We start from the raw sequence: 22,356 nt of genomic DNA, 5'->3' as shown, positions 1-22,356 counted from the left end.
TTATAGATTGATTATGCTGTCGCTTACGGTTTTGCAAAGTGTCATAGATCTTGATCTGTACGCTTTCTTTAAAAAAATATGAGGCTGTTCAAGCAGTTCACTATAAGCCTTCTATCAGAAATTTCACAGTTGGTTCACATATACACGGTGTTAATTAAATAACTGTCACCTGCAGACGCCCCAAAAATATATTATTTTTTTCATTTTAAGTTAGTTGATTGCATTTATTTTCGAATACTTTCATTATTTCAAAAAATATTCGTGTGTTTGACTTAGTAATTCTACTTGATTTCTAACTCCGCAGTCGTCATTTTTGTAATGTAAGTTGCACTATGCCGTTCTTAGAAGAAAATGAAACTGACAGCAAAACGGCCAGTATTAAATTATCTTGTATTGAGACGACCGGATGGCTAAGTGGTTAGAGAACCTTAAAGATGCTTTTTACGAATATTCAAAATTGTTTTGAAAGTGAAATGCAGTAACTAAAATCCGAGGAGTATAAATAAATATTATTGGAATGCTTAACAAATACATTAGCGATTGTCCCCGAATATAATACTCTAACAGTGTTGACCTTGTAGTAACATTCAACCGGAAATATCGTATTAATCATAAACACAGTGAAAAAGCCTTTCATCAAACAGTAGTGAAGTAATAATATTTCATATCGCGTTTAGAGGCCACTAGGACGAGGATGGCTGTGTCAAAAGCCTGGCAAGGCGCCAAACTATTCAGTTACAAACGAGTTTTGGCGGGGAACCACTGAACCAGACACAATTCATATAAGCAAGCCTCATATTTCCCTTTCGCAAAGTCTCCGAAGAAGAAAAACCGCCACTCATATGTCGACTATACAAGCAGCAATATTGTAGTCACAGAGTCGCAAGCAATAATATGTGAGAATAAAACATTGGTAAGTAGTCACAAAGATTTTGTTTACTTTGTGACATTACGTAGATAAATGCTTAAAACGGCAAAATGCCTGGAGTCAAATGCTTGTGAAAATACGATTTGGTTAGGCACCTGCCAAAAAACACATGATGAAAAGAATGGCGCTAACACTAACTTTAGTAAAAAAAAGCTTTATATCTTAAAATAAAAGTACCTACCAATAGGTACCAATAGATAGGTACAGACTTCAAATATGAATAAAATATAAAATATAACTGGTGAACCGATTTTGATCTAATTTATTTGTATGGGATTGACGAAGTCTGTTTACAAACCATTTATCAATTGATATACTAAGGTACTGACCTGTTCGTCGTAATGCTGCGTGTGCAGCGCTGTAGTGCTGCCTTCCCTGGAGTTGCAAGGAGACGAGTGCCGTCGCGACCGTCTCCCTTCCTCTTCGTACTCCTGTTCAATACAAATTTAAATTTATACGCGGAATCAGCTTCGAAAAATTGGGATGCAATCTAGCTTTACACAAACCGCGACATGACCCCAACGTGTTTTCAAATTGGGGTTAGTTTGTGAAACTTTGCACGACACACGTGTGTCGGGTTGGAGATTCGAAGGGGCTTTCGGCATGCAAGCCGCAAGACCCTTGAGGGGTAGAAAGCTAAAACTCTCTGAAGTGATGAATATATTAAATTTTAAAAAGGCATATTCTGTAGGGTCTGTTAGAAAATTCACCTGGAAGATGGGTATCTTTGTCATAATTCTGTGTAATTTGATTACACCTGTTTTATACATTGACGTCACCCTAGTACGTCACGAGTACTATTGTAATTTAAAATGTAAGTAGGTATACAGTTATAAATTAGCACAACATTTAGCAATTTTAGCATGTTATTGATTAACATAAACCCAAGGCAGAAACACAAAGGCATTATCTAATAAGTAGTTGATGAAAAGTACTACATAAAGCATGCCAGCACGATACAAACCACACACGAAGATCACAACAAACTTACAATTTAGAGCTAAGTCATACATAAATTAACGTCTACCTATAGCCGTTATTTGATACACGTGAAGTAGTCTATAAAAAGCCCGTCCTACATATTTATATTAAAAAAAAAAACACTTTTCTACTATTAAAAGCTACCAAGGTAGGTGTATAAGTGTTTGCAGTTCGCTGTCGATATCTTGATCGCTGCGATGCGAGGTAGCGCGAGCTTGCGATGAGACTGGAGGGCGAGGGATGACCATCGCGACGATGCAATTGATTTTGGTTGACGCTATTTTTGCATCTTGGCACAGTTTCCACTAGCTTCAACCGACTGCTAGTTAAGTACTAAGTTGTGGAATGGCTTAAGTAGTATTTCTGAACTGTTCTTTTGCTTCGTTCGCCAGCGCAATATTCTATGTAAGTATTTGATACATTTTTGTCTTGGTCTTAATTAATCACGATGTGATAAGCTTCTTAACGTGCTCACAGAGTACATATATAACGTGCTTAGGGTTTGTTGTACCTATGGAACTTCCTACGTCTAAACGGGTGCATGCTGCCTAAACCGTGTGCCGCAGACATGCTCACACCGCTAAACTTTATTAAGACGCCAAGTTGCCTACTAAAACATACCCGTTATTTGCGTGATCCAATGCCCTGTGAAAATACATTTTATCGCGATTTTGCTATTGAACATAATTAACTTGGCATTTTACTTTTGTTCAGTACGTCACGCAAGCGATTAGTCCCAAACCAAAGTATTTTTTAAGCTATCATATGAAATTATGATCTTTCTTATATGACTAAATAATAAAATATTGAATGGTACCTAATGTGATTTCTATGAATCAAAGCGAATGATAATAAGTTGCTCTAATAAATAATTCGCATTTCAAACACAACGATACCTACTGAAAAATACTCGAGATGAGTACTTACGGCACTAATTTGCATGAGATTTCTGTTGTCTTATATTTAAAATTTTTTAGTTAATAAATAGTTAACATGTTTAATGAGGTATCCGGTCTAAGAGAAGAGAACTGATGATGAACCCTTAAACCCACTCTGGCTACGCTTTAGGTTACCAAATTATACGTGATCTGATCATGATATTATGTTCATACTTTAATCCACACACACACACACACACACACGCACACATATTATATACGTACGCTACCAACACCATGGATATTTAATTTTACATTTGAAGCAAATGGGGACGTCTTGTCGGTAATTTAATTTCCCGTGCTGTCACCTCTTCGTCAGAAATCAACAGTGGAAACACTAGGTACTGCGTAACGGGAGGATTAGCGGTGGTAGTGGTAGCGAGATCTAGATGGACCTTGGATTTCTAGCAATCTAGTGTTTTTACCCGACTGCTCGAAGGAGGGTTATGTTTTTCGAGCGTATGTATGTATGTATGTATGTGGGTATGTATGTCCATTTGTTTGGTCCTCGCTGCAGCCTAAACGGCTGAACGGGTTTTAACATATGAAGTACCTTTCATTGGATTCGTCATAACTGTCGGAGTGACATAGGGTATATAATAATTTAATATGGCGTCTGCGAAAAAGAAATATGGCGAAGGAATAAAAAAACCATTTTGTATTGTAACAATATGGGTATCAAATGAAACTAATAATTAGCCCATTCTAAATATATATGGGTTATAATACCTACTGTCAATCAAAAAAAAACCGACTGCCTTAACAACTAAAAGGAAGATAATAATTGTCTAGTGGTCTAGAACTCTGTCAAGTAACGTAATTTAAAGTTCAACAGTCGGGACCCATTCAAATCGTGACCAGCTCAAAAATTGTTGTTAATGGGTCCCGCCCGACTCAATGCACTTTAAATAAATATCATGGGACACTTTAAATTAGCTACTTGACAGAGTTCTAGACCACTACATTTATTTTCTTCCTTTTAGTTTTTAAGCCAGTCGGGTTTTTTGATTTTTTTAATTTAATGTTTTATTTCTTAAGTTACCTACATCTTTCTATTTCTGTTTTGTTTTTATATAATTTTAATTTCTATGTGTATTGCTTAACACTGTAACGCCGTGTAAATTTATTGAAATAAAAAAGAAATTAATTATGGAGGTTCTCGGTCTATGTCGTTCAAAAGTTCCCTTAGGCCACGTTTACAAGTGGTTGAAGGTAGTCAATATATGGTTGTATTCAAAAGGTAAGCGGCTCGACGCCACAGTACAAAGAAGGAGCAGTACACCGTCTTCACACAAACGGCCGGAACGCGAGTTATACCTACGCGCCACGAATTCTCAGCATACCTCGGCAACCATCAGCCGCGAGTGCTCCGCAGTTACGTACAGACTCACGCGCATTAATACGTCACAACGATATAAACAGTATTGTTCGGTGTAAGGATGTTTTAAATTCATCTAATATAATATAATAAAAACGTATCTATTGAAGTTATTTATCAGAATGCAAATTTTTTATACTCTTAAATTCGACAATAAAGTTTTTCGCACATCCCAAAAGAGGCGCAAATACTTCTCCATAGATAATATACATAAGTAGTGATTAAGCCAAATAAAACCGTAAAAACATAATACTTTTTTTGGCTTATTAAAATAACGTAGAATGCATTTTTGTTCAACACTACTTAGTCCATCTTTAAATCTCTCCTAATTTCCCTACTTTAAATTTCATGTGACATTATCAAATCAAATACATAACTGAAGACAGTTAGTAGAGTAGGCAGCCCTACCGGGCGTTTGTGTACCGACTACCGAGCCGGCGTAGGCAATTATATCGAGGACTTTTTTATACTGTGTCGACGCGGTTCATTCGCGAAATTGCAACGTTGTTATTGGTAGGCGTCAAGAGCGAATAGCTGATTACATGAATGTTTTAGGTACCGAGAGTAACAACCCAAGGATCGGCATAATACTTTACATTTTTTAAAACATAACCCTTTTAAAAAGAGACTACTGTTCGATCAAATATGCCCCACCCAATGATATCTATTGACTATGAATGAACTTTTTCAATTCTGAAATGAGTCAATTTAGCTGTTTTTATGCACTCACATGTGAAACGACAGGAATTTTGCAACTAGTATATTTATTACGCCTTCATATTATTTTATACTCATGTTAATAAATGCCTTACTGATGCCAATTAACGCTAGCGAAAAATTAATTAATTCAAGTGAGGCGCAGCTATAACATATAGAAGTGAAGTAGAAATTTGTGGCCACATTTTACCGCTAATTACGAACGAAACATGTCAGTCGCCATCAATGCGCGGTCGCCTAAATTGGCTCGAATTAATTAATATATTTAAGTATAGTATATAGGACATATAATTGTATAAGATACTTTGGGTGCCCATTGGAATGTCGACAAACTATTTATCGAATTTCATTTCATCGAAAACAATTCATAGAATATTCAATACTAATATTTTCTCTTGGAGTAATTTCACTTCATCGACTATTTATTACACATTAAAACAATTATAAGAACAACAGTACAAGGATTATTATATGCTTAAAAATAAATTTCATAAACTATACATGAGACAGAACAACTAAATATCGCTGTTTATTTCTTCGACGTATTATTATAAAACACCTGAACATAGGTTAGGTTAGAACTACGACCTCAAAAAAATAAATCTCTACCAGGAAAGTAGGTTAGGTTAGAACTGTGAACTTAAAAAAATAAACCAGTACCAGAAAAATAGGTTAGGTTGGGTTAGAACCGCGACCCCAACAAAAATAAATCGCTGCCAGAAAAGTAGTTTAGGTTAGGTTAGAACTGCGACCCAACAAAACAAATTGCTACCTAAATAGTAGGTTAGATTATACCTAACTGCGACCCCAACAAAAATAAATCGCTACCAAAAAAGTTGGTTAGGTTAGAACTGCGACCACAACAAGAATAAATCGCTACAAAAATAAATAAATAAATTTAATTCAAAAAGTATTAAATAATAAAATATAATAAATAAATAATTAATATCATGGGAAACTTCACACCAATTGACCTAGTCCCAAACTAAGCAAAGCTTGTACTATGGATACCAGGCAACGGATAAACATACTTATAGAGATAAATACATACTTAAATACATATTGAGCATCCAAAACCCGAGAACAAACATTCGTGTTATTCATACAATTATCTGCCCCGGCCGGGAATCGAACCCGGAACCTCAAGCTTCGTAGTCAGGTTCTCTAAACACTTGGCCATCCGGTCGTCTCATGAAATGAAGTTCTGCTAAATAAACTATCTATTAAATAATATTTCCAGAAATTAAAAATCGGTTAAGTATTTGAAAATACTCATTTTAATATTCGATGAAATTAAAAAAATACTTTTAACTGATATTCGATTTAAAGTTTGTCGACGTTTCAAGGGTAAACCAAGATACTTTATTTAGTAGAAGAATGTACAGTCGAAGGCATAAATATCTATACAGCCATAGCGTCAAGTATATGTATACATCGACCTTATAGTTAGTGGCATAAAGGTGTATAGATATTTTTGACGCTTTGGTAACGTATACATATTTATGCCCTTGACTGTACTCTCCATTCCTTGCGTAGCAGCAGCCCCGGATCTAAGGGGGGGCAAACGGGGCACTTGCCCCAGGCGGCAGTTTCATGTGGGCGCCAAACCCTTGAGACAAGAAATGAAGAAGAAAAGAAGAAAAATGCTACTCATTGGCAGTTTTAACAGTTTTTCCCAAACACTGACGGGAGGGGGCACCACCATCAAGGTTTTGCCCCGGTTCGAAAAAAACGTAGATCCGGGGCTGCGTAGCAGTTCCTATTATAATATAATCAAATCATTGAATTATTTGTAATTTTGAAAATAGAATATACCTAGGTACTTAACGCCCGATTTTCCAGTCAACACAAACATGATCACGACTTCACAACCTCTATACTCTTACAGTTCACTAAAAACACTAGAGAAAGTTCCCAGAAACCTCGCCGCTCTTTAGCATATCAATTACTCAAAGTACCTCGAGCGATTTGTTTCCACACTCATAAGATCTTCGTTTTCAACTTATTCAGATAAATACTATCTACTCGTAATTATTTATATTGTATGTTCTGAATAAAGATTCTCTAAACCTATTTGCTCGAGTCCTTCCAAAATTATTTTTTAAAAATCCCGTAAAGTGAAACAAAATATCAAAAAATCCCTACACATACGATAGATGCGTACTTAAAACCATGATAAGATTACTTAAGAAAATGTTTTTATAGTCTTATTCAGTTTTAGTGAGCATCGGCTTAAACACATGATTTGCAAAAGTAAACAACGGGCTTTCTAGTTTCAGTTTTATATTGAAATTCCAAGCTTTAATAATCTTAAAAAAACGTTTATTTCCGAGTGCTGCACGTAACAAATTCTTAAGAAAGGAAAGAGCTTGTTTAACAAAAGTACTCTACCTAGATATTTGAATCGTCAAATTTAAATTGTCGGTAAATAAATGATTCTACATTCATTTGGTGCGAAAGTTGCTCCTAATATACGTTATGTCATAATAAGGCATATTTTTCAATAAAGCATAGAACATTAGCTAGTACCTTGGCCATGGCGCGAACGTCCATAGGCATGTAGTCGCGAAAGGCAACGCGGCGCCGGGCGCGCCGCCGCGACGACATTTCGCGGGCGCCGCGCGTCGAGCACTGGAGCCCTACAGCAGCTCCCTGCCGCCCTAGCCTGTCCGGGTAGGTAAGGGCGCGGAAACGACAATTGTCCAACATTTTAACAAAACGTGTAAAGGTAAGTAATAAGTTCTTATTTTTGCGAATGGAATAATATCGGCGCTACTTACGTAAAGTGCAGATTAAAGAGTCAAATATTATTTAAGTTGTTGTAGCTGTAGCGTACCATACAATCAATAAAAGTTTTAAAGTTACTTCTTCAGTTGATCAGATTATACTTACATATAATTTATATTTCAGTCTTCATTTGGTCATACATTAATTTTAATTTATTTTTGTCAGCAAGCTCTACTTAAATACAGTTTGAAAACCGTATGTTTTAATTTAAATCAAGTGCGCTCTTTTAGAGACAATTATGAGATGAGTAGGTACCTACTTAACTTTTGTTTGACTTACGGATTATAGAAAAGCTTACTTAAACTTTTTCAACTGTACCTATTGCCTGTACTTACTGCAAAAATGTTCATAGCCTTTTATAATTGCTCAGGTTATAATTAAACAAGTCGTATCGCAATAACGTTTAACGACTACCCCTAAAAATTTCCGACTCCAAAGTACAAGGAACTAATCAAGTACGAATCTACGTTTCACTAAGTTATGAAATACGGCGATGAAGAGTTTTGCTTACTTATGCGCTTAAGTTGTAACAGAGGACCAAAGTTAATTTACCGAAAACTTTGCACAGAGAATTCCTTTGTAACAAAATATAATTTAAAAGTAGGAAATGAGCTGTGGAATAAAGCAAAATGTTATCATTTATAAGTAGAGTAGAGGCTGTTGGGCTTTAGCATTCCACTGGGATATGAGGGAAGTCTAATTACGATGCGATTTCTTGAGGGAGGAGGAGGACCACCACTGAGAATTGAATTTGTGCTTTAGCACGAAATTAAACCTGAAATTAAATGATAACTTTGTAGACCTTTTGTCTCCATTTTTATGTTCACATTAAAGCTTTATTTTTTGACACCGGTTGCTTTGCGATACCTTTAACTTTTTGACCTAGTTCGCCTTTCAATGTTATGTTATGGTTACATGTCAGTGTGCTTTGTTTTGGTGTGTATACCGCAGTGTAGGCCGCCCTAACGAGTTCTCGTGGGGCTTGTCGTTGTGTGCCGTCATAATTACGGCTATTAGTGTATACGTGTGTTGCATAATCCTTCCTGAATAGTAAATTCAAATACATTCATGTATATCTACACATATGCTTTGGTACATTTTATTCACTGTGGTAGATGGGTGCTCTTAAAGACCACCCCCTTAATCACCCCTTTCACTTGCACCGTGCTCTGCTACTACTACTGACTGACTGACTATCCTACTTAGGACATACTAACGACCGCCCCGGCTTCGCACGGGCAAAATAAAAATAAAACCGGCCAAATGCGAGTCGGACTCCCGCACGCAGGGTTCCGTACCTATAAAACATTAGGCATCAGCAAAAAACGGCAAAAAAACACGTTTGCTGTATGGGAGCCCCCCTTAAATATTTATTTTATTTAAATTTAATTATTTATTTTTAAAGTGAATGAATATACAAATAAATATCCTGTGAATATTTCAAGCAACTAACTGTTGCCGTTATTAATTTCGAGCAAAAAACGGCAAACAAAAATCACGTTTGTTGTATGGGAGCCCCCCTTAATTACTTATTTTATTCTGTTTTTAGTATTGTTGTTATAGCGGCAACAGAAATACATCATCTATGAAAATTACATTCATGAGATACAGCCTAGTGACAGACAGACAGGCGGGCAGTCTTAGTAATAGGGTCCCATTTTTATTACCCTTTGGGCACAGAACTCTTAAAAAGGTCTGTAATCAAGGGCATTTCACACACATTTTTCAGCTCCATTTCCCAAAAACTACACCCGACCCGCGCGAAGCCGGGGCGCGTCAACGTAGAGTAAACTGCATTTATTGGTTAGATTGATATTTTTAAATTCGTAATATTTAAATGGAATGTCCGATTTGAATAATTTAAAAGTAATCTACAGGTATTGAAACCGCCTTGAATATGAAATTATTTATTTGGATATGGAATAATACAAAGGTATAGATAATATGGTCAGATTTTAGTCGGTATTTTTGTCAACTTTTAAAATGTAAAAAAGTAGGTATAGTGACATAACTACAATAGTTGGACATATGGTATCGCAAAGTTTTTTGTAGATGTTGATATATTCTTTAATATCGTAGAACATTTTTTTGTTCTATCATCCGTAGTCTCCACAGCGCATGCGATGAAAGTTGTTATGGCAACTTTTTTTACACTTCGAGTTACATTACCTATTGAAGTTTTAGTACAGAATCCAAATTTTTTCCGGTGATAAATATAGTTTATGACACTTTGGAATAATTTAGCATTCTAATGGTGAAAGATTTTTTAAAATCGGTCTAGCAGTTTTTGAGTAATTCGTAACAAACATCCAAAAATACAAAAATCCAAATCTTTCCTCCATATAATATTAGTATAAGTATATATGGATATAAAACACAGCAAGCGTCTATACATGTATATACATCCCTCTGCTGGGCACAGGCCTCCTCTCAGATTAAGAGGGCTTGAGTCGTTGTTTCAATGACCAACACTATGCTGAGCTGAGACCGCTTCGCGATTTCGCAACTACCTACTACTAAGTACGTACTTAATGTTTTTTTTTAACGTTTTCGTGTAATTTGCGAAGTGCGAATAAATATTTCTATTTCAACGCGGGCCCAGTACGGATTGGGAGCTTCAGCTTCTCATACATTATTGGATTGTTTTTGAGTTGTTTGTGCAGGTTTCCTTCACCGTAAAGCTTGTGGTAAATTTCGAATGTAATTTCGTACATGAATTTCGTAAAACTCAGAGATGCGAGTTCGGGTTAGTACCCACGATCCTCTGCTCGAGAGCCCTAGGTGAATTGATCAAACCAGTTTAGGTACCCGTTTAAGTTAATAAAGTACAGCTAAACACAATATGGTACCCTTATTTAATTGTTTTCGTTTTATATTTATAACGGTTAAACATACGTCACCTGAAACTCGGAATGATAATGGCTATATAATCCATAAAACCAAATTATTTCAGAAGCAGAGGATAATCTTAGATACAACGTGCCTACCCCAAAAAAGTTATACAATCCAATTTAACAAGGCCGTCCGCAAACCTATATTAAATTTACTGAATGCGGCAAGATAGCAATTCCGCTTTCATTTAAACTGAATATGCCTCTAGTACAAGGGTCGATGTGAGTCAAGTTCATTAACCCCGCTGAAAGGCTAAAGGGCATTGTTATCTTTATGACGTCACGGAGCGGTCCTGCTTCGACTTAGCAATAGAATTTAGTTCCCCGTATGAACCGCAGGGCTTGGTTGCCATACATATATCTCGTCTATATTACATAATATCTAATATAATATTACTAAGTAGTCCTGTAAACTAGTCCTTCCTTCTTTCTGTAAAAAAGGTTGCCTGGAAGAGATCGCTCTTAAGCGATAAGGCCGCCTATTGCTCACCTTGTAATTTTTTCTCTGTTTATCTGTTTTCTGTATCGCTTACTATGTCTGGTGTAAAATAAAGAGTCTTTGTATTGTATTTTATTGTAAGTAGATAGTGCAATAAAAATCAGTTAAAGATATACAAAAATACAAATACAAAATACAAAAACAAAGAAGATACTTATTAAATAACTAAATAAATATGAAAACTACTATTAAAACCAAATTAAATCTAGAAATGACCCCCGTGGCATTGTGCTTAAAAAGCTGGTACCTAGAGTTTTTCTTAATAATAATAAATCTTGGTTTCGGGGCTGTTTCACCATCCATTGATTAGTGTTAACTGACGGTTAAATGTGATGCCGTCTCCGTCTATTAGAACAAAACAAATAGAGACGCCATCACATTTAACCGTCAGTTAACAATAATCAATGGATGGTGAAACAGCCCCTTATAGTAGTGTAATATTATTGTTTCTGATGGATATAGGTATATTAAGTTAATTGCAATCGAGATTTACACTTGATGATTTACTTTGAAATATTAACTTATAAGACGAATCCCACTAATATTATAAATGCGAAAGTTTGTGTAAGTCTGTTTGTTTGTTCGTTAGCTCTTCACGATTAACCGCTGAACCGATTTAAATGAAATTTGGTATACCTACAGTCGGGGAAGGGCATCTATGTTTAGTTTATAGTTTTTATTCCGGAAAATTGCATAGTTCTCGCTGGATAGCGATAAAAGAATTCTACGTAGACAGAGTCGCGGGTGACAGGTTAGTGTTACTATAATGTAGGGCTGAACTAAATCAATGTTAAAAACGGCTGAAATTTAAAGTGTTACCAATGCCACGGACGACTGCTCGCGCACTTTCCCTGTTACCATAACAATGCCTATTACTTTATTACCTCCCCTATTATAAATTGTACCGTAACTCAACAAAATAATAATTAAAGGACGAATAATTAGTTAAGTGTACGTCTAATTCAGGTCCTATTTCGAAATACATGTTAAAAGTGAATAATATATTTATTTCATCTGTTTGTGTGGCAGAGTGACTTCGTATCTTTATTAGGGTACTCGACAAAAATCTCGTAGCCTAAACGCAGTAGGTACTAGACTTTAAAAACTCTCATTGTAAAAATTATATTGAATTAATACTAAGAAGTGCGCCTTTACGAAACTTGTGATGTATGTAATAATTCACAGCTTTAAGTAGAGAAGTAAAAAAATAATAAGTTCCGTAATTCTAAAAGTAATCACAAGTTCTACCCTTCAAATTTTGATCGCAGGCGACTCTTATTACCTAATTTATTCCGTTGTATATCAAAAATAGAGCTTTTTATTTTATCCATAACATTAACTTTATAAAAATCTCTACTCTCTTTGAACTTTGAACAATGCTATCGTGTTTTTTAACATTTCACCTAATTTAACAGCACCTGGGCGACCGAGCTATGCTCGAGCTAAAACTCGAAAACACGCGCTTGCCCAGAGCAAAACCTCCACATAGCACATTTCATCAATCATCAATTTCGTCTGAACCACTCCCGACATCTCCGAAATAAATAAATGTACAAGGATTGCTCGTTTAAACGTATTTGACAGATTTGACTCTAAATAAAAAACCGACCAAGTGCGAGTCGGACTCGCGCACGAAGGGTTCCGTGCCATTATCTATACAATATTAGTCATTAGCAAAAAACGGCAAAAAATCTAGTTTGCTGTATGGCAGCCCCCCTTAAATATGTATTTTATTTTAATTTAATTATTTATTTTTAATAGTGAATATTTTAAGCGTCTACCTGTTAGGGTTCCGTTGGCACCCTTCGGGTACGGAACCCTAAAAATGCCATGAAGTAAGAAACTTCTTTTTTATCATAATTATGTTTCTTCACATCAGGCAGTATTAGGTACGTACAAGTAATTTTTAAGATAGTAAAATAAAAGGAAATTTTATTTAAAAAAAAAACAACCACTAGGGCTCGTCCGGGATTTGAACCCGGGACCTCTCGCACCCGAAGCGAGAATCATACCCCTAGACCAACGAGCCGACGATATGCATAGCTAAAAATACTGATCTAAACGCTGGTTACTTGCTGATAATTTAATAAATGTTATAATTCGATTTGTCATGGTTTTATGCAGATAGACACTTTTATGAACTTTGATATAAATAATAAATGTAGAATTGGTACGGATGTACGGATACATAATTCTTCTGTTATATTAAATTTTAACTTACCTTATATTTGTTACGAAGTACCTACGAGTACATACTTACTAATGAAACACGATACTCGAAATGATTTATATAATTACCTAAAACACTTCACCACCGTTTAGTAGGCAGATAAATTAGTTAGGTTTTAGTGAGTGATTGAATCAAATTGTCAGCGCTTCTTTTTCCGCTCTATATTTTTAGCTCAAACATAAGTATTAGTAAAATTAATGAAACTTACAAAACGATTTTCCTGCAGAAGATAGACTTTTGTTACAAGTCTAAAAATAAAAACGCATACTGTTTTTAAGATGCTCCAAAAATACATTAGAACAAAACGATATTATCGTGTAATACGAGTACGCGAAAAAGTAGAGCAACTGTAACTAACTAAAATATTTTTATTTAGCCTGGAGATTTTTCATACAATTAGTGACCAAAAAGCCATAGGTAGTGAAGCAATTAAATAAGCAAAGAAATAGCAAACGACATACACAAATCTAAGAATCTAAGAAAGAATTTGAAGATAAGTAAAGTAGGAGATACTTACATAATAAGATAATTTAAAACTAGACGTTTGCTTAAAATTGGCCGCTATTGCCGATAATAATTCGCAGCGGAAATTTAAAATGCCAATGTTTCCAAACCACAATGCGAGATGAAAAATAATTTTGCCAGATTTACCCCCCGTCTCAGAAATAACGGCCACAGTACGGTAATAGATTTCTACTCGCTAGCCGTCGTCGATTCGTGCAAAAGAGGTGAGAACACGTAGCTCTGTGGTGCTGAGGTGCCACTCCGGCCACGGCTACGATCAGCTGACTATGGATGAATGGAGAATGCAGAGACGCACTGCGCGGCGAATCAATAAGGCAAATGATCCATTATTTAAGTACGGTGTGAACTGTCCACAAAGCTCTTTGAGTGCGCCTATGCAAAGAAAGTTATCAAGAGCCAAGTAATGAGCAAAAGTATGACTAAATACTACTTAAAGCTTTTGTGACAGTCATAAAGTTTATTGACTATTCAGAGCTACATTAAGTTTTAGTATAGAGTAATATTCGCAAAGTAGAAGGCGCTAAGAAGAGAGTGTAGATGGTTTGAGATGGGTTTAGCGAGTGACACCTAGGACGGCGTTAGACCAGGCTTAGAGAAGTGAATGTGGTCGATATAGAACATTGATTGAAGGTGAATAAGGTAATTCTGGCAAAATCACCTCGTGCGGTGGATCCGGGTCGTCGTCTACCGGCGCGTCGGCGGCGCGCCGCGCGCGCCCGCTCCTGCCCCACACAACACACCGTCACTTGCCTTGCCATACCAGTACCAGGCTACCAGTACAGCTAACATTCATTATTATCTAGGGACATACACACATCGTACAAAAAACACTAGCTACTTGCATTCACTTCACAGCATATCGAAACCTAAATATTTAAGCTAAGTACTTAAGTATTTGTTATTATTAGTACTGTGACTTATTCAGGAAGGTACATCAGAAATCTCTAACGAAACGAAAATATGTATAGGTAAAAATACTTAGCCAGTCCTAATAAATCTGTTCGGCTAAGTTTAATTTGTTGGTTAATTGGATCTATAGCAGGGGTTAAATATTTTTGGGAAAATGAGATAGAACGAGATTATAAGTGACAAAACTACTAACGTTTGTTTAAAAAATACGGTGAGTGTGTACCTATTTTGGGTTCGTTTTACAGTTTAGTAATGAAATGAAAAAACCGTTAAATTGACAGAGCCGTTGTTATTGATACTGAAGACGAAATGGTTGATTTGTAAGGGATTAAAAGTCGATCGCAGAGCTTTTACGGGCAATAAATTTAAAACAAACCCTCACAGTAGCAGGACAGCGATATAAAACCGCCGGTGACAGTAAATACAAACGTTTATGCCACCATAAAGCAATCGATTTCGATAGCAAATAAAAGTGGAAGTGTTGGCGCCTGGCCAATGAGACGCTCGACTCGCCATAGCGGCCGGAGACAAGGGCCTGCGGAAAACGGCAGGTTATTTTCGCTCTGAGATGTAAAAGAGCGGACGAAAGCGAATGCTTGACGAGGACTCAACCTTTGCTTTCGCACCTAAAGGGTACTTTCACGTTTAAGCGCCTTTATAAGAGGCGTCGGGTGCGAGGGATTACGCCTCGCTCATTAGAGTGCGCGGGTGAAAGCGTTCTGATGACGTATTATTTCTTCCGACTGCCCATTTCAGTAATCAGGTAACATATTTTTATTTTTACAAACGCTCGATGTTCTTTTCAAGCGTTCGCGGCTTTTGTATTGCGAAAGTTTACTTTGCCTGAATCGAAAGTTTAATATAAGTAGGTATTTACCTACAGCATGCGCTCTGGTCGGCGCGTAGGCATTATCTCTTATACCTGTAGGTGTGGTCGTGCGGTGGCAGGCCCAAGCCGGAGTCCTCGGAGGGCGAGCGGTGCTCCGCCACGAGCGGCGCCTCCGGCGGCCCCTCCTACAACAACAGCCCTCACTACACCCAGCCGCCCCGACATCAACTACATCTGCTATATTAGCGATAGGATAATCTGGTTTATCTCTTTGTGCAAATCAAGCAACACCACGTGCCACTTTGTCTACAGTTTTCGTATAGGTATTGAAAGGTATTGATAGTAAGAATCTAAATGTAAAAATAGAAGAAAGGTAGCGTAGACGGTGTTTAATTATGTTACTCGCGCACACACTTTGATTATTAAATAATCTAACGTGTAACAGTGTTTTTTTGTTTGCTAACGGACAGGCTACACCTGACATTAAGAAAATATAAAGAAATAACATCGATACATCGATTCTGACAACTTTGTAATAGAAGCATCTAAACTACTCGTGGTCTAATGCTGAACTAACACCGGAGCATGCAACAGGGCAGCGTGTGCGCAGCGTGCACTTACCGCGTCGTGCAATTCGTGCATCGTCGACGTCGGCAGCATGTGTCTGTCGCCGCGCTACGGACAAAGTGGCACCGTCAACAACCTGTCCACGACTTCGTTCCGTGCATATTTAAGTTAGAAACACAATCTTGATAAGTCTACCATCATCACAATAAAAGTTACAATTAATAAGCTTTCGAAGATTGCACGAATGTGGTTCTATCAGAGCGATGTTGCGTTTCTCTCATCTCGAACCCTTATATGAATAAACGTGATATTGTATTTATGTTTTATACTAAATATGTACTACCTACGCAATAACATTACACTACAATCTAGGTGAAAGAATTTAGTTTCAGGATCACCTAAATGTAAAATGGTGCACTGCTAAAATATTATTAGGAAAATTAAAAACTATTTTTGCTCTACAATAGTTTATTTTAATTCTTCAAGTGCTGCCCAAAAGAAAACACAGACTAAATAAAATGGGCCTGTAGTTGCCTCTGCGTTCCTAACGAAGCGCAAAATTCTAATTAGTGAGTCCAGGTGGAGCGCAGATTACGAGATTATTCAGAGCAGTCCGACTTAAAGAACCCAGCGAAAATATGTGTTACTGCTAATTTTTGCTAAGAAACCTCGGAGGTGCTTTCCCTTGCCGTCGTTTAAATTAAGACGAGGTTTAAAAATGTAATCTGCTAAAATATATGTGCTATAAACTACTCATAGCTCTTATATTTTGTAACAATACCTTTATATGATGGTCGGGAAGTTCGTCGCCTCTTCGGTAGACTAGTTCGTCGAATCTCGGCCGGTCTTCTGGCAGCATAAACTCTCGGATTTCAGTCAGCAAAGTATACTGAAAGCAAAATACCATAATGAACCGAGTGGTACAATTTTTTCGCTTTCATTTTATTATAAATATTAAACATAATTAAGGTATACTTATAAGAGTTATGATTCCGAAGAGCTTCCCCTAAATTTAATTAACAGATAAAATAAGTAATATACACATTAAACAATGAATTTAGAACATTTTTGCCGTATAATTTTTTGAAATCACACTATAATATACGAGTAATACTATTTTCTAATTCACTTTTAAAAGGGAATATCTGCCGATAATATGTATACGTAGTATGCTTAATATTAAATTAGGTACTCCCTTGTCTAACTTATCAAGACAAGCCAGGTCTGGTGAGTTATATTGCATAGATTAGTCCTATCTTGCAGTCCCAAACTCATTGATAAATTACCCCTGATTTGCATAATTCTGTCAGGTTGTGAAGCTTTGAACTTTGAATGCAGATTTAATGAGGGCGTAACGTCACGGGAACGCGCCTCCATCTATGAGTAATGATGAGAAATAACGGCCATTAAACAGGACCCACCAGTTACAAACCCTACTCAAGATAAATTGATTTCCGATACAATAATACGTACCTGCTAATTCAGTGTCAGAAGCGGACTGTTTCCCACTATGAATAATGGCCTCGCTTCCAATTAATCATTGTGGCAGGAGGTCAGGTTCGTATTATGTTTTACAATAATGTAAACAATACTTAATAAATCTTTTACGCTTTATTATGTTATGAAAATTTTTGAATGACCTTCGATTTATACTTGTTTTCTTTATCAGATTAGGAATTGCACGGCCAAACGTGGTACGCTTGTTTCGCAAAGTATGTAGTCACAGCCGCAGAAGTGACGAAGTTGATTACAAATATTGTTAAACTAATTAAGTAGGGTAGGGGGTAAAATGCCAAAATCGCCATAGGTGTACCTGTAAAATTTGAGGTTTGCCCTCGATTTCCCTAGGATCCACCATCAGATCTTGACTTGGTGACAATGGGACCACCTCAGAAGAGTACTCTTACGAATAAAATAAGAATTTTGAAAATCGGTCTACAATTGACTGAGTAATCGGTGAACATACATTAAAAAAAATACAAACATTGGAACATAGAACCTCCTCCTTTTTTGAAGTCAGTTAAAAAGCGTGTATAAATCGGCGTCCAGCTGCTTATTTTGAGCTTCAACCAGAGATGTGCGAGGATGTGCTGCGAGAAATGTGTTTTTCATGGACCTTCATTAACATGAATCTACATTTTATTTTTAACAGCACATCTCTGGTGGAAACAACTGAGCAGTGCGAAGCGAGGTAAATGAAACGTTTCTATTGGTTCATGAAAAACACATTCCTCGCAATACATCCAGCACATCTCTGGTGGAAACGGAGCCTTACCTTTTGCGGCGTGTCGAGCAAGTCCCTCAGCACGGTGAGGAAAGCGTCGGTGGCGAGTCTCCGCGCCGCATACTCCTCCATGTAGTAGGCCAGAGCTGGCAGGTCGCTTTGCGGCAGCAGCGAGTGCGCCTTCTGCTCCACCGCCGTAGACGCCGCGCCCCGCCGCTTGCCCCATCCACTTATTCTGTACAAAAGACGCCATTTTGGCAAAAAACGCAGGTGGTAGGACCTTGTGCAAGGTCCGCCCAGATTGCTACCACCATCTTGCTCGCTAATCCTGCCGTGAAGCAGCAGTGCTTGCGCTGTTGTGTTTCGGCGTGGAGAGTAAGACAGCCGGTGAAATAACTGGCACTTGAAGTATCCCATCTTAGGCCTCTAGGTTGGCAACGCATCTGCCATACCCCTGGTGTTGCAGATGTTTATGGGCGGTGGTGATCTCTTACCATCAGGAGACCCACATGCTCGTTTGCCATCCAGTCAAATAAAAAAAAAATGATAAACTAAAAATCATACATTTTCACCTCACAAAGGAACAGTATAACTTATTACAATCTACTACAATCACAATCCAGCGCGGAAATGCAGCCAGCCTTATAGGCACTCTTCCACAGGGACAAGACTTGGGCGAATTGTATATACCTAGTTACGTTATTTTTAGGATAGTTTTTGATTTCTATTGCACCCTTATGCGTTTGTTTAGATAAATAATTTTTATCTACCTACTACACTTAAGTGCTCTTTGTGCAAGACTGGAGTCCAAACTAGGTAAAGAAATAATCATGCAACTTTTCATGTCCATGTCATAAACTGTTGAAGAGATCCCTCCTGCGGAGACGAATCTTATTGGACCACCACGATGTCACTACCAGATTATTGTATTGTCACCACATTTATATAAGTTTGCCAAATTTCAAGTCAATCCCGACAAATCCAAAATTCGAAAGCGGAATCCGAATTAAAATACATTTGCATGATTTGACCTGAAAATACATAAATACACACATTCCATCATTGTAAGTTAATAAAGAAGTCCAATTGGTGTTATTTGACCTGAAAATACATAAATACACACATTCCATCATTATAAGTTAATAAAGAAGTCCAATTGGTGTTATTTGACCTGAAAATACATAAATACACACATTCGTGTAACGCTATTCTGGTTTATTAATGACAGTAATTACCTGCTACGAGTATGTATAACCGCACTGGCGATCCCTTACTTCAAATAGCGAATCTACTGTGTTAAAAATGTAGTTGTGCTAAATATTTGTCTTGTAAATCATTAAGCAACATTGTAAATCTATCCAAAAAATATACTTCGTTGAATTTCTTGCCGGATTCTTCTCAACGGAGGTTTTCCGAACCGGTGGTGAATTTTTGACATTCATAAGTGATTATAGCCAAAATTGAATAAAGATATTTTGACTTTAAATTCGGCTAAATTATGAATAGTGGCGAGTGGCAGCTCTCGACGGTACCTCGGCGCGGCGTCCCGTTCGCCGTATGCGGTGCACGCGTGCGGCACCTTGCCGACATCGCGCACGAGCAGCGACATCCTTTTGTGGTACTTGAGCTGCGCCACCGCCTCGTCATGCGTCACGTCCACGAACGACTGCCCGTTCACCTCCAGGATTTGGTCACCCACCTGATAAATGCATAATGATCGTTAAAATCATACCACTCAGAAATATTTTTAGTGTTGCGATATCAGCATAGAACAAAGAAGCCATGACTTTGGCATTGACATATCGATGGCAGAAAAACGTTGTTCAATGAGCGAGGAAACTCTTAACAAGTACGCGTAGACTCGTAGTCCTAATTAGATGTACATAATATGTTGTATGTATATATATTATATATCGTAATATCGTAAATTTCGGGATCCCTTCGACACCCATAATTTTATTGTTTCGATTTTCGATAGTCATAACTTGGTACCCATTTTATTTTTGGTCATAATAATCAATAGTCATATCATAATCGTTGTTAGGTATAACGCGAAATAAATATAATGATTAAGTAGAATAATGTTACATGCCATACTAGACAAAAGTCATAAAATTGATCAGCATAATATCAAAAGGCATACCGTTTATTTTTCATAAATATTGTAGGTCATATTTTTACATTTACTATTATTATTATTTCATTACCATTGTAATCATCATCCATAGATAATTAGAACTGTTACAGGACCAGCTGACAAAAAAGCTGGTTAGGTTAGGTTAGGACTGCGACCCTTAAAAAAACAGTTTAAAGAATGATTTTAAAATTCAGAAATAGTACATGTCAATCATTAAAACGTTAGATAATTAGAACTGTGACTCCTTTTAAACTGGACCAGCTGACAAAAAAGCTGGTTAGGTTAGGTTAGGACTGCGACCCTTACAAAAAAACAGTTGCCAGAAAAGAAGGTTAGGTTAGGTTAGAACCATAAACATAATATTACTAGCGTTAATAGACCTACAGTGGTGCGAGTGAAGAAACCGATCCTTACGGCATAAGCTATGTGTGGGAAAGAGATAAAATCAAAATGACAGGATGACCCGTTTTGAATCAGTGAGCCTCCTTTAGCCTCCTGACAAAATTTTCGTCGTATTTGTTTTGTGTTTATTTCTGCAATCCTTTCGATTTTTTCCATAAAACGGTAGGATTCCAGAATAGTGTCGTGTTCTGTGTTAAGTTGTGATACAACCTACTGCCATAACCCAAATAAACATACATTTCACAGGTCAATAATATAATTGTACAAGTACCATTACAAGTGTCATTTGGGGATAGTCATATCACATAATATGTAAGAATTTTTTAAATCAGCTCCGAAATTCAATTAATTTATTACTATCCCGAGGAAATTTTGCATTATCCCGGAAAAAAGTAACCTATGTCAATCAAGGATAGTGTAAATAACTAACGGTGAAAGATTTTTTTAAATCAGCTCAATAGTTTCAGAGACTCGACTACAAACAAAGAAACGAGAAAAGTTTAGATATTTCCTTATCCCGTGGGAATTTCGAAAAATCCTTCCTTAGTGCACCTCTACAACACTCGAGGTACATGTATGCCAAATTTCAAGTCTGTCAGTCAGTCAGTCAGTCAGTCACGGTACTGTTTTATAGGTATAGATTACCACATTAAGGGGCTGTTTCACCATCCATTGATTAGTGTTAACTGACGGTTAAATGTGATGCCGTCTCTATTTATTTTGTTCAAATAGACGGAGACGGCATCACATTTAACCGTCAGTTAACACTAATCATTGGTTGGTGAAACAGCACCTAAACCAAGATTTATTATTATTAAGAAAAACTCTACCAGCTTTTTAAGCACAATGCCACGGGGGTCATTTCTAGATTTAATTTGGTTTTAATAGGGTAGGGTAGGGTAGGGCTTAAAGTTAGTCGACAAGTGGTGAAACAGGCCCTAAATGTTATGATCAATAACGGTATGAAATTCAATAGTTATGACCAAAGATAATATGACGAGCAAAGATTATGACAAACAACGGTATGGATAAACCAAATCGAAAGTTTAACGTTATGGGGAGTTGATATAGACCAGTAAATTTCATTTTATTAAAATCTATCTATTCATTTCCAGAATAGTATTATCATTTAATAAAATTCTCTAAACAACAATTTTTTTGGTTGTGTTAAGTAAAGCGAGGTTCAGGTCTAGCGTGCGGCCGGCAGGCGGGCCTCCAACCCAAACACTATACCTCTAAATATCCGGCCACACCTCGCGGCGACCATTTCCAGGCGCAATGAGAAACTGCTTTCAGCGTTCACGTACTTATTGTCTTAAACCTGCACTAAAGTGGGCTCACACCGGTGACATAATATATGGCAGTATCCATACTTACTAATATTATAAATGCGAAAGTGTGTGCGTTTGTATGT

At 37.0% G+C, this 22,356-nt stretch overlaps 1 protein-coding gene and 1 non-coding gene across 10 annotated transcripts in view; both read right to left on the bottom strand.

Annotated features, from left to right (window-relative positions):
• Window positions 1-101: 101 nt before the first annotated feature.
• LOC141426767 (whirlin-like) overlaps window positions 102-22,356 on the bottom strand; it is a 76,400-nt gene continuing 54,145 nt past the window's right edge. For 5 of the 9 annotated variants that reach the window (XM_074085915.1, XM_074085917.1, XM_074085918.1 and 2 more), the window contains exons 9-15: window positions 19,936-20,102; window positions 18,455-18,638; window positions 16,961-17,068; window positions 16,234-16,287; window positions 15,706-15,797; window positions 14,533-14,596; window positions 102-1,359 (exon numbers count right to left, since the gene is read on the bottom strand). In XM_074085915.1, the coding sequence (XP_073942016.1) occupies window positions 1,219-1,359; window positions 14,533-14,596; window positions 15,706-15,797; window positions 16,234-16,287; window positions 16,961-17,068; window positions 18,455-18,638; window positions 19,936-20,102 (810 nt within the window). In that variant the 3' untranslated portion in view covers window positions 102-1,218. The remainder of the gene's footprint in view (window positions 1,360-14,532; window positions 14,597-15,705; window positions 15,798-16,233; window positions 16,288-16,960; window positions 17,069-18,454; window positions 18,639-19,935; window positions 20,103-22,356) is intronic. The other 4 variants (XM_074085921.1, XM_074085920.1, XM_074085922.1 and 1 more) reach the window with 4 other exon arrangements.
• Window positions 13,077-13,148, bottom strand: TRNAP-CGG (transfer RNA proline (anticodon CGG)). Its single transcript has one exon. It is a non-coding gene; the product is annotated as a tRNA-Pro (tRNA).

This window comes from Choristoneura fumiferana, chromosome 3 (genome assembly GCF_025370935.1).
Source record: "Choristoneura fumiferana chromosome 3, NRCan_CFum_1, whole genome shotgun sequence".
In the NCBI taxonomy this organism is placed as follows: domain Eukaryota; kingdom Metazoa; phylum Arthropoda; class Insecta; order Lepidoptera; family Tortricidae; genus Choristoneura; species Choristoneura fumiferana.
Note: the sequence above shows the minus strand (reverse complement) of the source record. Positions and strands in the feature narration are given on the sequence as shown.